Here is a 15,581-nt window from a genome sequence, read left to right as displayed (position 1 = left end):
TGTCCAGAGGGTATTCCATAAAATACAGACCAAATTCAGCTTCCAGATATGCCAATATAAATCTACAGTTCAGTGGAGTCACTCCAGATTCACACCAGCATGAAACTTTGTATGCATTAGCATTTTTTATTGGTCAGTGGTGTGAAAAAACACCCTATGAGCAATAAATACTTCACCAACAGAAGCACCCAGTGTGGACAGCACCATGTGGGTGGGAGACAGTGCCCCACAGCCACTGCTCCTTGGGGTGGTTTAATTGTGCCAGCAGCAGAACTCACTCTGACCACCATAGAGTGGCTGCAGAGGTGTAGTTGCAGTAGTGCAAATGAGCTGCTGGAAGGGCAATTGTGCAAACAAAGCCTCAGTGTATATACCTAAAGCAGCCCAAATAATCAGACACAACGGAATTACATAGGCCTGATGCTGGCCCAGTGCATGATGGTGAAGTACAGTGCCATTAAACAGCTGCTGTGATGTTTTGTCACTTACTGTTTTCATCATTGGCTTGGTCGAGATGGCGGTAGATGTAGCCTTCCAGGTAAGACTGAAATTTGGGTGATGGGGAAAAAAAGGCCAGACTGATGGCCATGAGTTCCCAACCCCAGGCCAGGCTCCGGTAACACACATTGTCCGTAGTCTGTCTAATCAGCTGTATGTACAACTCATCCCGTAAACCTTGTATGCTCCAGCACTTGGTGACTGTGACCAAAGCCACTTGATTTCGGTCCATACGTGCCTGACGGTCTCCCATGTAGATCTGCACCAGTTTAAATATCTCACATGCTTCCTTGTTAATGGTGTGGTTGCTAGTGATGAGCATCGGCTTTCTGATGGAGCCCCTGCTCCAGGCCAGCATGTTGGAGATGGAGAGCCTTCGGCGGAAGATGCCCTGAGTGTGCATGTTCAGGTTTTTGGAGGCCCACTCTGCCATGCTGCTCTGAGAGATGGGCTTCCGTACTGTGTGGTAGGGAAACTGATAACTTGTGTGGACGGCAGGCTGCCTGCTGCTCTTCTGCTTCCAGTCTGACTCTACTGTTCCAGGCTGCAAGGGAGATAAGACAAGTTATGTTCAAAAGCATTTCAGCCGAGTGTCTAACCTGAGTGGGCACTTCAGAGCTGTGTCTACACGTGCACGCTACTTCGAAGTAGCGGCACTAACTTCGAAGTTAGGCGGCGAGACGTCGAAGTCGCTAACCTCATGAGGGGATCGGAATAGCGCCCTACTTCGACGTTCAACGTCGAAGTAGGGACCGTGTAGACGATCCGCGTCCTGCAACGTCGAAATTGTGGGGTCCTCCATGGCAGCCATCAGCTGGGGGGTTGAGAGACGCTGTCTCTCCAGCCCGTGTGGGGCTCTATGGTCACCGTGTGCAGCAGCCCTTAGCCCAGGGCTTCTGGCTGCTGCTGCTGCAGCGGGGGATTCATGCTGCATGCACAGGGTCTGCAACTCGTTGTCGGCTCTGTGGATCTTGTGCTGTTTAGTGCAAGTGTGTCTGGGAGGGGCCCTTTAAGGGAGCGGCTGGCTGTTGAGTCCGCCCTGTGACCCTGTCTGCAGCTGTGCCTGGCACCCTTATTTCGATGTGTGCTACTGTGGCGTGTAGACGTTCCCTCGCTGCACCTATTTCGATGTGGTGCTGCACAACATCGATGTTGAACATCGACGTTGGCAGCCCTGGAGGACATGTAGACGTTATTCATCGAAATAGCCTATTTCGATGTGGCGACATCGAAATAGGCTACTTCGATGTAGGCTTCACGTGTAGACGTAGCCCAGGAGCGTCAGCTGCCCAGAAACAGCATTGTGAGCAGAAAAAACACATGTATTGGATGCAGTCAGTTTGCTGGGTTCTGCACTCCCAACAGCCCCTGCTGACAGCTCCTGGGGCCCATTCAGGGACAAGCCTGGCTCCTGCTCTCTGGGGAAATGGAACTTCTCCCTGAAGCTGGCACAGGACTCCAGGAGCCAACCCAGAGAGCAGGAGCTACTCCAGAAGGAGCACAGCTCCTGACCCTACTCTTCCCCCAAATGCTGCTCCCCACCCAGTCCTCTTTGGGAGTTCCATTCTTAGCCCTGCTCTCCTGCCGCAGTCAGTGCGGGACTGGGCTCTGTGCTCCTCACAGCCACTCAGCTCCCATCACCCTCTCATATCTCCATGTCTGTCTGGGGCTAGCAGAGCTGGGCACTTCCTTGTGCGCAGGAGCGCAGTTCCCCATTCCTTTTCTGTGGCAGCCTCTGCTGTTCCTATCCTGCAGCTGGAACCTACTCATGCTATTCCCCAGCTCTGGCAAAAAAAACTTTATAAACACTAAGAAATGTTGAGAGCAAGTCAGCTTTGCAGAAGGTTGCACGGCGGCATGGGAACACCTGCACCAGGTGACCCCTAGCTCCCACTGCATGTTCTGTGCCAGGGCTCCTGCTAGTACAGCCAATCTGCCAAGATATGTGGATTTCTTCCACCTGCCAGCATGCCACTTTGCTCCCGCCGAGTAGCCAGGCTCTGGGACCCAGCACCTTTTGTATAAATGCTCTATCATCCCTTGCTAGCCAAACCCTGCTTCTCCTCACCTTGCTGCATGGCCCCACAGACAGTTCACATTCATCAGCTGCATGCCCTCCTCCCAACGGAATGTGCTCACAAACATGGCTCCTTCATAGTGCCTGTTCCCCACTTCATGGCCCTGTGGCAGGGTGGGGCCAGGAGAGGAAAAGACAGGAGTAAAAACAGCAGAGATGGAGCTGACAATCACAGTGGGAGCAGCTGAGGAGTAGGCTGCCCTAAATAAATTAGAGCTAGCTGATCCCACTCAGGGCTACCTTTATAAGCCCTTCTCCATGCAGGGCAAGGGGAGGGTGATTAAGGAGAGTTTGGAAGGCAAGTGAAGAGAAGGAAGGAGACTTGGAGGAACACTAGACAACACAAAAGAGGAGAGAAGCCTCAGCAACATGGGGGGCTGGACTGCCCCAGTCCGGGGGGGCCTGAAGCTCAACCACAGACTGTGGGGAACTGGTCAGCCAGAGGAGCCAAACAAAGAAGGGGACTTGCTGCTACAGCTACTACTAGCGGAAGGAGGTACCAGGGGAATTGTCTGGGGAAGTGGCCCAGGGAGAGGAGCTGCAGGGGCAAGGGTGAAAGGAGTCAGCCCTCGCTAGTAGTGGCCATCCAAGGTCCCTGGGCCGGAACCTGGAATGAGTGGGTGGGGACTGGGTCCCCCCAGACCCCCTCTGCCCCAAACAAGGGTAATGGGGTTCATATGGTGGGGCCAGTGGACTGAAAGGAGGACCTGGGGCCCAAGAATGAGACTGACCCTGCCACAGGCCCCTGTTGTCCATACAGACTCCAAGAACGTCTTGTCTTTGACTGGCTCACATCCCATAGCTGTATTACATGCATTAAGCCAGGGCAGGACATGTTGGCGAGTGCATAGGGCAATGGCAGGCCAGCTCAGGCTGACCCAGGCTACTGATGGCCAACAGCATTTCAGGCTAGCCAACTTTCTAGGCTCTGTGCTTTTCCTGGGCTCCCACAGGCTCCCTTCTTGAACCAGGGCCATATCTACAGAGGAGCAGGACAGGGTGCGCCAGGGCGCCTGGTCAGGGCCTCCGACCTTTGCTTGTAATGATCTCTTTAAAGAGAATCCCTGGGAGTAGATGCTAGGCGGCCCAGAGAAGAGGGCAAGGGGCAGCAGGACAACGGCCAGAGACCCACAGCAGGTACTCCTCTCTCCTCTGCAGCTCAGAGAGGATTCTCTAAGATAGACTGGGATGAGCACTGCCTGCTGCCCACCCCCAAACTCCAGACTTATCCAAAATTAACTTGCAACAACGTCCCTGGGCCATTTACCCCAAGGGACCTAAGACTGCACCTAAATAGCAGCTGCGGGGAGGCTTGCACTAACTCATCTGGAGAATAGTTCATTAATCCATTAATCCATGTTGGTGCCAAGAGTGGCAAACAAATCAACTTTCATCAGCACATGAGGTGGGAGATCAGCCCTGCCTCTCCCATGTAGCTGGGAGCTTGTTCAAAGCCAGGCTGCCTGTGGATTAACAAAAGACCAGCTAATGCTACCAACCACCACCTAACTGGTAACATTCTGAATCTTAATTTATTAATGAAGCTGATGTAAATAGGACTATTAGTGACTTTAAAAACTATCGGTGGCACTTAGAGTATAATTTCAGCACTCCTTCTCCGAAAGGTTGTGTGATGGAGTTCTGGGGTCCCCCAAGCTCTGCACCCTGTCCACAGGCAGGAGAGTCTCTCACTTAGCAGGAGAACAGCGGGTTTATTAGCCGACAGGACACAGCATCGTACAGAGGAGTCAGTGCAGCAGGCAGAGACAGCCAGTCCCATCCATGTTGGGGAGAGGAGGCCCCGAGGGGCCCCCAGAGCCGGGGCCTTGCCCCCTCCTTTGTCTTTCTCTCCCTCAGCCCAGACTAACTGCTTCCAACTTCCAGTTCCAATTCAAACCCCTCAGGCTCCACCTCCTCCTTTGTCTGCAGTACAAAGGTGTTACCTGGTTGTCAGGGTTACCCTCAGCAGGAGCCCCACACCCTCTGTGAGCCGCACACACACACACACACAGGTATCCCCCACTCCATCACATCTTTCCCCCCTTCCAGACCGAACTGAGCGGGGTCACTCAGCCAGTGACCTGGGGAAGTCTGGGGCCCTCCCCTTGTGATTGGGCATCAGCTGCACCCTTAGTGCTCCCCTTGATGTGCACCACCTCCATGTCATAATCCTGCTGGGGGAGGCTCCAACTCAGGAGCTTGGTATTGGCCCTTTTCATGTGATGCAGCCGGGCAAGTCCCTTTAGTTCCCTCAGGTTGGTCGGTCTCCCTGCTTCTGTCTCTGGTTCATCAGCCACGTTTTCAAGTCGGGCAGACAGAGCCCATACAGATGCTGCAGCACCAACAGATTAAATAGTTCTTTTCTGGTCTGGGCCCTGCCCTGTCTGCCCACCAGTCCATACAGCTGCTCCAGCCAATGTTTGGAATTCAGTTACAGTCCAGTAAAGGAAGGTACAAATGCTTTCACCCTTGGCATTTAGCCAGACCACCAAAATGGTTGTGTGCCTCAGTTTTCCCTTCCATGCCACACAATAGGTTTGGAATGTTCCTCCTCATGTGAGAGGTTGCAAGACTAGTTACAGGGAACAATGGTGACATTTTAGAGTTACAGACTCCTTCAACATACAATTTATGCTTCTACATCAATGTCATCATGTCACATGGCTCTTTCCAAACCTTCAGTACATGGTACAATTCTACAGCTTTTGGTAGCAGCACCCCTTGGTTACAGCAGTTAGCGTGAGTTACAGAACAAACCCATTGCAACTGCACATTTACGTTGCTCTTTGGTAGACCACAACCTCTGTGCAACATCCTTGAGAATCTGGTATTTTGGGGATAAATGGCTGAGGCCTTTTGTAGCACCATCAAGTTTTAATCTTCTCTCTTGCCCCCTGGGGTGGAAATTTGATCTCTCTGGCTGTGCCCTCCCTTCTAAAAAGAGCTGGGCCATTGATGATCTCAGGGAGATGGCCCCCTCCCAGCCAGCCTGGAAATTTGCAAACCAAACTGCTTTTTGAGAGTTGTTTTGTGAGTCCCAGACGCAGAATCCACATGGAGGAATCCCTGTTTATCGCTTACTGGCCCACCAGGACCACAGCTCCTTTGTCCTTCCCCCTCCAACTACTGCCTCCCCATGGAATTAGAAGTGGAGTCCAGTATAAGAATATAAGTGTTTCCACCATCTGGAGATGGGGAATTGCTGGCCCTCTCCTGCATCCTACAGAGACTGACTGTGCAGCTGTTTTACTTGGTTTTCACAGGGCTTCTCACACTACCTGATAGTGTTCACTTTACTTGCGTCAACTTCCAATTCCTGAGAAACTTTTACCCTGCCTGCTTTGGACCCTTGCAGAGCACAGCCAGTGGTTTCACACTCAGGCAGGTCCTGGCCATCAGGAGCTGAAACAAACTTCTCCCCAGACAAAGGGTTGCTCTGGTGCTTACAGACAAGCACCTTTCCTGTTCACTCTCCTCCACCTCACTTCCATTTTCTGCAGTCCCCACAGACGGGTCAGGAAAGGTTTCAGGGAAATTCTTTTCCTCAAGAGCTCCCCCAAACAACAACTCACCCCTGTCTGGCTCCACAGGGGCACTGCTCCCTTGAGCCACAACCAGCTCCTGGGTTTCACCTACACCCAGGATTACTTCTGGCCCATCAGGCAGATTCCCATGTAATCCCCCTCCAGGCAGACAGCCAGTACCACCAGACAGAAGGTCAGGGTCCCTTTCCTCCCTTCTGCTATCAGCTCCTTTATCTTCATCAGTCAGCATAACTCCATTGCCCATCTGTTCTTGTGTCCTGGCGAGAGGATGACTCTGGTAGGACAGAGTCCTCTCACCCCCTCCCAGTAACACCTCAGCATCAGGCAAAGAACAAGTACCAGAATTGTCTGGTCTCTGGGATTCCCTGATGATACTAACTGGATTAGACCAAGTTAAAGCATCATCCCCCCTGAGAGACACAGAGGTAGGCCCACTTCCCATCTGGGCTTCAGCTGCCCTCAGATCCAGCTCTGGGATCTTGGCTCCATCTCGAGCCCCCACAGGCTCAGGCAAAGGATTCATTTCCCAGAAGCAGAAGCACTTTTCTTGCACCAAGGACCAGTGTCCTTAGCAGGGACACCACTGCCCATCCCAGAGCCATTCCCTCTGTTCCAGCCCCCATGGCTGGGTTTAGGCACACCTGGAATGCTTTTTCCTGGTGGTTCCTTCTCCAGCCACCCCAGGCTGGTGAATCTTCCTCAGACAATGGGCTCGTTTCCTCATTGGCACCTTTTCCAAATGCAGGCTCTGCTCTCTCCTCAGGCGGCTGCTGCTGCTGTTTAACACAGACAGACAATGGGAGACACTTTCTCCTTTCTCCCAGCCCCCCGGCTGGTCTCCACACACACACACACAAGGTGGAGCAGCTTCTCTCAGAGACAACTTGCCATTTCCAGTGGACAAGCTGCTTTCCTGCACAGACACACAGGCACCTTCCTCGGCCCAGGCCTGGAAAACTCTCCGCAGGTCTGTCTTGGCCACTAGTAGATGATGGGTTGGAATCGCTCCTTCCCTCCTTGAGCTGCAGCAGGCCACTCGGTTCACAGCTCCAGGCAGTCCAGGCTTCCCTGCCCCGATCCGGGCTCACCTCTGCAGGATTTTCCTTAACCCTCAGCTCTGTCACTGCACATCCACACTGCCTTGTCCAGCTTCTTTAATCTCGATTCAGTTTCCAGGTGCTGCCACTTCACAGCGGAGTTGCTCAGCGTGGTTGCAGGCTCTCAGGCTGATGCCTCTGCACCCCACGATTCCTGGAAGAATCCCTTCAGTGTGCCAGGCTCCTTGCAGGTCACAAGCTGCCCAGGGTTAGGCCGTAGGCCCCTCCGCCCTCTGGGACCAACTCCAACAGACTCCCAGCGGAACCCCTTCTTTAGTGTGACACCCGCTCTCAGGGACCATGAGCACACTGTCTTGGGAAGACTTATTCAGCGTCAGCCTCCTCAGGGGTCACTTGTTCCTGGGGGTTGGGCTCTCGGCCCCTCCACCTTCTGGGACCGACTCCAACAGATTCCCAGGAGTAACCCCTCCTTGGGTGTGACACCCCCTCTCGAGGACCACGACCGCAGTTGCTTGGGTTTGGCCGCAGGCCCCTCCGCCTTGGGGAACTGCACCTCACTGCCCTTCAGCACATCTGGGTCTCGCAGGCCCCACTTCTTCCGGGGCCCCGGTCACTTACTGCTGGATGCTCCATCCTTGGGGTGCAGAACATCCCACTGCTGACACCAGTGTGATGGAGTTCTGGGGTCCCCCAAGCTCTGCACCCTGTCCACAGGCAGGAGAGTCTCTCACTTAGCAGGAGAACAGCGGGTTTATTAGCCGACAGGACACAGCATCGTACAGAGGAGTCAGTGCAGCAGGCAGAGACAGCCAGTCCCATCCATGTTGGGGAGAGGAGGCCCCGAGGGGCCCCCAGAGCCGGGGCCTTGCCCCCTCCTTTGTCTTTCTCTCCCTCAGCCCAGACTAACTGCTTCCAACTTCCAGTTCCAATTCAAACCCCTCAGGCTCCACCTCCTCCTTTGTCTGCAGTACAAAGGTGTTACCTGGTTGTCAGGTATCAGAGGGGTAGCCATGTTAGTCTGGATCTGTAGAGCAACGAAGGGTCCTGTGGCACCTTATAGACTAACAGAAAAGTTTAGAGCATGAGCTTTCGTGAGTTAACTCACTTCTTCAGATGCTGGTCCTGGAAATCTGCAAGGCCAGGTATAAATAGGCCAGAGCAAGGCTGGGGATAACGAGGTTAGCTCAGTCAGGCAGGCTGAGTTGTATTGTCATCAGTAGATCTGGAGGTGTGAACTCCAAGAGAGGGGAAGCTGCTTTTGTATTTAGCCAGCCATTCACAGTCTTTGTTTAATCCTGAGCTGAGGGTATTGAATTTGCAGATGAATTGTAGCTCAGCAATTTCTCTTTGGAGTCTGGTTGTCAGGGTTACCCTCAGCAGGAGCCCCACACCCTCTGTGAGCCACACACACACACACAGGTATCCCCCACTCCATCACAGGTTGCTAACCCGTCTCCATGCAGTCACCTATAAATTGAAGAGCACTGGACATTTCAGCCCCAGAATTAGTCAGAACACAACACACATTGAACAGTTCAGACATTCAGATTAAGTTGCTCATTTTCTTGCTAGAAAGCAATGCTGAATTTACTTGCATATGAGCCTACGCTCTCCAATCTCTCTCCTATGACTCAACTGGGATGGGGGTCAGAGGAAGGCTGGCATGCATCTTCCTCACTTGCTCAGCACTTCCTCTTCAGACTGTCCCCAACAGGAAAACTGCTACTAGTTCATCTCCCAGCATCTCTAAGCCAGTGAACATCCTCCACAACCATTATCAAGATCCTACCTCTTCCAATGACATCCGAGACATCCTAGATCCTCTCTATTCTTCCGGTCATCCTGCACCCTGCTAAAATGTCCCTTGCCAAAGCCTCTGATGACCTCTTCCTGGCCAAAACTGAGAATGAGTGCTCCATCCTCTCCTAGTGGCCCTATCTACTGGCTTTGATCAGGCTTCTCTTCTTGACAGCTTGGATTCCCTCAGCTTCTATGACTTCATCTTCTCCTGTTTCTCCTACCACCTACCTCTCCAGTTAATCCTTCAGAGACTCCTCTCTTTGCCCCGTCAACTCTGTGGTGTTTTCCAGGGCTTTCTCTGTGGTCCCCTTCTCTATTTCTCTACTCCAGACCAGTTTCCTTCTGTCCTAGACTTCAGACTTTCTGACATCTCCTCCTTGGAGTCCAGATATTAGGTAATGTCACCATGACCAAAACAGAACTCTTAATGGTCTTGTCTGTTACCAAGGAAAACCCATCTCCCTCACTGTCACACAAGCCCTTCACCAGGGCAACATCTTTGACTTGACCTTCTCTCTAGACTTCATGGACCAATTAGTCCCTGTTTGGCCTTCACACTTCCTGTCTCATCCCACTTATACCCATTCAGCATGCTGCAACCAGCAGCGTTTTCCCAGCTCCACTTGTGGCCAGGTCACATCCCACATCCTTGCACCCCATGCCCAGCTTCCTCTTCTCTATCACATCCAATACAAACGTCTTACCGCTGTGTTCAGCATACTTTCCAATCTTCTCCTGACCCATCTACCACCTCACAGACATGATCAAGAGGTCAGCTCTAAACTTCACTCTGGCTGTGTCTACACGTGCCCCAAACTTCGAAATGGCCATGCAAATGGCCATTTCGAAGTTTACTAATGAAGCGCTGAAATGCATATTCAGCGCTTCATTAGCACGCGGGCGGCAGCGGCGCTTCGAAATTGACGAGCATTGCTGCTGCGCGGCACGTCCAGACTGGGCTCCTTTTCGAAAGGGCCCCGCCTACTTCGAAGTCCCCTTATTCCCATGAGCTCATGGGAATAAGGGGACTTCGAAGAAGGTGGCGTCCTTTCGAAAAGGAGCCCCGTCTGGATGCGCCGCGCGGCTGCAAGGCTCGTCAATTTCGAAGCGCCGCTGCCGCCCGCGTGCTAATGAAGCGCTGAATATGCATTTCAGCGCTTCATTAGTAAACTTCGAAATGGCCATTTGCATGGCCATTTCGAAGTTTGGGGCACATGTAGACACAGCCTCTGCCAACAAGGCCAGCCTCTTCCTCCCACTCCCTGTTTTCTCCACTGCTGACCCTGTAAGCACACTCCATGAAACTTCACTGTCCTCCAAATCCCTCCTTTGCCACTCAGCCTGCAAAGAACATGACAACAGTTAGGCAGCTGATAGACTGGTACTTCTACCTGTTATGCTAACCAATATCATCTGTTTCCTTGCACTTCCCAGTCTGTATCAACCCATTCTCTTAAGCCTTCACTTGTCTGTTCCTAGGGGCAGGGACTCATTTTTGTTCTGGATTTGTACAGCACGTAGCACAAAAGGTCCTGGTGTACGAGACTGCAGTGCAAATAAGTAAATGAAGTCAAGCAACCACATTCAGTACTATGTACTTGGTGCATGGAACGCAAACTCTGCTTCCACTTCTATAAATCCCACCTATTGCCTATAACCCATCCTGAACAATGATCTTTCACTCTCACAGACCTGGAGAGGCAGGCCTGCCCTCGCCTATGGCAGCCTGCCAACCTTAAACAAATCCTTACCAGCCACTACAAATCACAAACCAGTGGCTCTAGCTTCTATGACGAGGTAACAAGCTCTGTGGACATGGGGAAGTCAGTGGACGTGATATACCTTGACTTCAGCAAGGCTTTTGATATGGTCTCTCACAGCATTCTTGTCCATAAGTTAAGGAAATATTGATTGGATCCTTGGACTATAAGATGGATAGAAAGCTGGCTTGATCGTCAGGCCCAACGGGTAGTGGTCAATGGCTCAATATCTGGATGGCAGTCTGTTTCAAGCAGAGTGCCGCAAGGCTCGTTTCTGGGGCCAGTGTTACTCAACTTCTTTGTTAATGACCTGGATAAAGGACTGGATTGCACACTCAGCAAGTTTGCGGATGACACAAAACTAGGGGGAGAGGTAGATTCATTGGAGGGTAGAGAGAGAATCCAGAGGGACCTAGATAAATTGGAGGACTGGGCCAAAAGACATCTGATGTGGTTCAATAAGGAGAAGTGTAGAGTTCTGCACCTGGGGCAGAAGAATCCCAAGCATTGTTACAGGCAGGGGACTGACTGGCTCAGCGGCAGTACAATGGAAAGGGACCTAGGGGTTATGGTGGATGAAAGGCTGGATATGAGTAAACAATGTGCCCTTGCAGACAAGAAGGCTAATGACATACTAGGGTGCCTTAGGAGAAGCATTTCGAACAGATCAAGAGGCAATGGACTGAAATTGCAGCAGGGGAGGTTCAGGTTGGACATTAGGAAAAAGTTCCTAACTGTCAGGGTGATCAAACACTGGAACAAATTGCCAAGGGAAGTGGTAGAATCTCCATCACTGGAGCTATTTAAGAAGAGGTTAGATAGATGGCTTTCAGGGATGGTCTAGAAAGTGCTTGGTCCTGCCATGAGGGCAGGGGGCTGGACTCAATGGCCTCTCGAGGTCCCTTCCAGTCCTACTCTTCTATGATTCTATGATTCTAAGTAGTTATTCCTCTTTATTCAGCACTGGTGAGGCCACATCTGGAATATTGTGTCCAGTTTTGGGCCCATCAGTATAAAAAGGATGTGGATTTGCTGGAGCAGGTTCAGCAAAGGGGCAACAAAAATGATTAAGGGTCTGGAGCACAAGACCTATGAGGATCGGCTGGAGGATTTGGGCTTGTTTAGTTTACAGAAGAGAAGACTGAGGGGTGATTTAATAGCAGCCTTCAACTTCCTGAAGGGGAGCTCTAAAGAGGAGGGTGAGAAACTGTTCTCAGTGGTGTCAGATGGCAGAACAAGGAGTAATGGTCTGAAGTTGAAGAAGATATTAAGAAAAACTACTTCACCAGGCAGGTGGTGAAGCATTGGAATGCGTTGCCTAGAGAGGTGGTGGGTTCTCCATCCCTCGAGGTTTTTAAGTCCCGGCTGGACAAGGTCCTGACTGGGATGACTTAGTGGGGGGTTGATCCTGCTTGAAGCAGGAGGCTGGACTAGATGACCTCCTGAGGTCCCTTCCAGCCCTGTGATTCTGTGGAACCAGCCCCCGCAAGAGTCCTCACTGCCAACTCTGCTCACATATCTACACCAGTGACATCATCACAGGACCTAACGTCAACCATAACATCAAGGGCTCCTTTACCTGCACATCTACTAATATAATATATGCCATTCTGTGCCAGCAATGCCCAACTACAATTTACACTGGCCAAACTGGACAGTCTCTACATAGAAAAATACACGGACATAAACCAGACATCAGGAACAGTAATGTACAGAAGCCTGTGGGGAAACACTTCAATCTCCCTGGACATTCAGTAGCAGATTTAAAGGTAACAGTCCTGAAACAAAGAAATTTCAGAAATCAAATGAAGAGAGAAATCTCTGAGCTGCAATTTATTTGCAAATTTGACTCCATTAACCAAGGATGAAACAGACTGGGAGTGGCTCGCAGCTTACGCAGGCAGCTTCTCTGCCCTGGGTGTTAAGATCTCCCCATTAGACTCTGACAATGGCTCATATCCGCCTGTCTGATCTCACCTGTTTTTCCCTCTTTTGATAACTAGTATTGATAATGGGCCATTTCCACCTTGCTGAATAGACCTTGTCAGCTCTGGCCCTCCCTTTTACTGGGACTCCACTCTTTAAATACCCCTCTGAAACCACCACCCCACCCATGCATCTGATGAAGCGGGTCTTTGCCCACAAAAGCTGATGCTCCAAAATATCTGTTGGTCTATAAGGTGCCACAAGACTTCTTGTTGTTCTCATATACTATGATAGGGGCTAGTTTAGCTAGAACTAATTGGCAAAGAGATCTTGGAGTCATCATGGATAGTTCTCTGAAAACATCCGCGCAGTGTGTACTGGCAGGCAAAAAAGCAAACAGGATGTTAGGAATCATAGAAAAAGGGATAGAGAATAAGACAGAGAATATCTTATTGCCCTGATATAAAACCATGGTACGCCCACAACTTGAGTACTGCGTACAGATGTGGTCTCCTCATCTCAAAAAAGGTATTTGCATTAGGAAAGGTTCAGAAAAGGGCAACGAATAACTAGGGGGTTGGAATGGGTCTCCTGTGAAGAGAGATTAAAGAAACTAGGGATTTTCAGCTTAGAAAAGAGGAGACTAAGGGGGATAATCACAGAGGTATATAAAATTGAGTGGTGTGGAGAAAGTGAACAAGGAAAAATTGTCCCCATAATATAAGTACTAGGGGACACCAAATAAAATTAATGGGCAGCAGGTTTAAAACAAATAAAAGGAAATTCTTCTTCACACAGTGCACAGTCAAAATGTGGAACTCCTTGCCACAGGAGTTTGTGAAGGCTAGGACTATAGCAGGGTTTAAAAAAGAGCTGGATAAATTCATGGAGGTTAGGTTCACTAATGGCTATTAGCCAAAATGGGTAAGGAATGGTGTCCCTAGCCACTGTCAGAAGCTGGAGATGGATGACAGGAGAGAGAGCGTTACCTGTTCGCTTCACTTCCTTTAGGGCACCTGGTATTGGCCACTGTCAGCAGACAGGATTCTGCGGTAGATGGACCTCTGGTCTGACCCAGTACGGCTGTTCTTATGGTTCAGATGGAGTGGTGTATTTGGGTTAGAATTGTCCCTTTTAACTAGCAGCTAGCAATTTAATTGAAGTAATCATTGGTACATACCTGAGATGATGATTGTGTTGCATCTGATGAAGCCAAACTTGTCAGGCTTGTCACATTCTTTTCTAAAGAGTCTATTTTCTCATAGGTTCTCTTGGGCCTCACTGCATCCTGTTCTGTAGCTGGGTCATTCAAGAAGCTCCCCTTTCTCTCCAGTCCCTGTCCATACAAGGACCTGCTACTAGAGTTCACATCATCCTTTGAGCGCTGGATGACACCTTTCTTTAAATGGTCTGACTGAAACTGGACTTTATTGTTCCCAGTTGGGGTAGAATTTTCTACCATGTTGTTATCCAGGCTTGCTTTGCTCCCCCTGTAGGCTGCTGACTTTCCCACCACAGTACGCATCTCTGCAATCAACTTATCATTCAAAGCACTGAGTTCATTGCTGCTGCCCACTGAGCCAGGTCTTCCCTGACCTGCCCCCGGCCTCCTTCCTTTTCTCTTTCGCAAGCTTGGGGAAGGGCCTGTAGAGTAGCCAGAATCCTGTTGATTTATACCTGTTGGGCACTCCTGAGCATGTGGGCTGTTCTGCTGACTGTAGTGGGCCTCCATATTCTTGAGAACATTGGCTTCCAAGACCCTGAAGGACTGCTTGAAATTGTCTTTTGAAGAAAGCAGACCAGCCTGTGGTTTAGCAGGGCTATCAGCCATCCCCACAGGCCAGTGAAGAGGTTTGGATGATTGATCAACATTGACCATGTGTTTAATATACTCCCTTCCGGCAGGGCTGTATTCTGTGGTTGAAAGATTTTGTGTGTGCTTTTTTCCACCTTGTTGTTGCTGTTGCACACTTGGGTGCTGCAATAATTTGGTTGACTGGAGCTGCTTTTTGAAGCTATTCCTTGGAGATATTTGTGGAGATGTCCCATTTGCACTTACACTCTCAGTGTCCATATCTACAGGAGGCTCATCATAAACAGGGGACTCTAATGATGGCTCATCATATATAGGTGCTGAAGAAGCGTATTTGGGTGACACAGGCTGTGGTGTTCCTGCTTCACTCCTTGGTGGCACATGACAAGGAGTGATACTCCTTAACACTAAACAAAACCCACCATTCTCTGTCTTTTCAATCTGCATAGATGGGTTGGTTTCCACTGGAGAGGCTGGCTTTGCAGCAGTTGGAGTCTGGGCTGAGGATGGAGATGGGACATATGGGATTGGCTTTGGAAACAGGGATTTCTGGCTGTTGGCTTCTGCAGCACTCTGTGGCTGTAGTAAACAATTTGATGAATCCTGCACTTGTCTTAAACTGTTAACTTTAACCAGCATGGCTGCTTTCGTGCCTGGCAAAGGCTGCCAATGGTTAGGAGAGTCCCTGGATAGAGAGAAACACAAACAGGGAAATTATTTAGCAAAACAAAAGAACAAAAATGCAATTGAGAGCTTAGTTCCAGTAGGAGATGGAAGAGCTGGCCTCAGCTTTTACCCAGACATCAAATTGAATCTCCAAGGTCTTTGAGACTCACACCCCACCTGAACTCTGAACACCCTATGGGGCTGTATCCTGGGCATTAGGCTTGTAAAAACAGGAAACAGAATATTTACATATGATAAAAATGTTTGGCTCATCACAAACAGCTGTCAGGGAGGGATGATGCATGGGAAGTTGTACCGGGGAGGGAGGAAGTGTGTGTGTGTGTGTGTGTGTGTGTGAGAGAGAGAGAGAGAGAGAGATGAGGCCCCCCAGTTTCCATCTCCCCCCCGCACTCATTTTCAGCACCGTGCCACTTCTGG

At 50.4% G+C, this 15,581-nt stretch overlaps 1 protein-coding gene across 4 annotated transcripts in view; it reads right to left on the bottom strand.

Moving 5' to 3' along the window:
* The window catches only part of LOC142022025 (rho GTPase-activating protein 39-like), a 119,996-nt gene that overhangs the window by 36,403 nt on the left and 68,012 nt on the right, over positions 1-15,581 (bottom strand). For 3 of the 4 annotated variants that reach the window (XM_075011430.1, XM_075011433.1, XM_075011431.1), the window contains 3 exons: positions 13,845-15,162; positions 6,762-6,896; positions 490-1,042 (listed from right to left, as the gene is read on the bottom strand). In XM_075011430.1, coding sequence (XP_074867531.1) covers positions 490-1,042; positions 6,762-6,896; positions 13,845-15,162 — 2,006 coding nt within the window. The remainder of the gene's footprint in view (positions 1-489; positions 1,043-6,761; positions 6,897-13,844; positions 15,163-15,581) is intronic. The other variant, XM_075011432.1, reaches the window with a different exon arrangement.

This window comes from Carettochelys insculpta, chromosome 17, assembly GCF_033958435.1.
Source record: "Carettochelys insculpta isolate YL-2023 chromosome 17, ASM3395843v1, whole genome shotgun sequence".
NCBI classification, from domain to species: domain Eukaryota; kingdom Metazoa; phylum Chordata; order Testudines; family Carettochelyidae; genus Carettochelys; species Carettochelys insculpta.
Note: the sequence above shows the minus strand (reverse complement) of the source record. Positions and strands in the feature narration are given on the sequence as shown.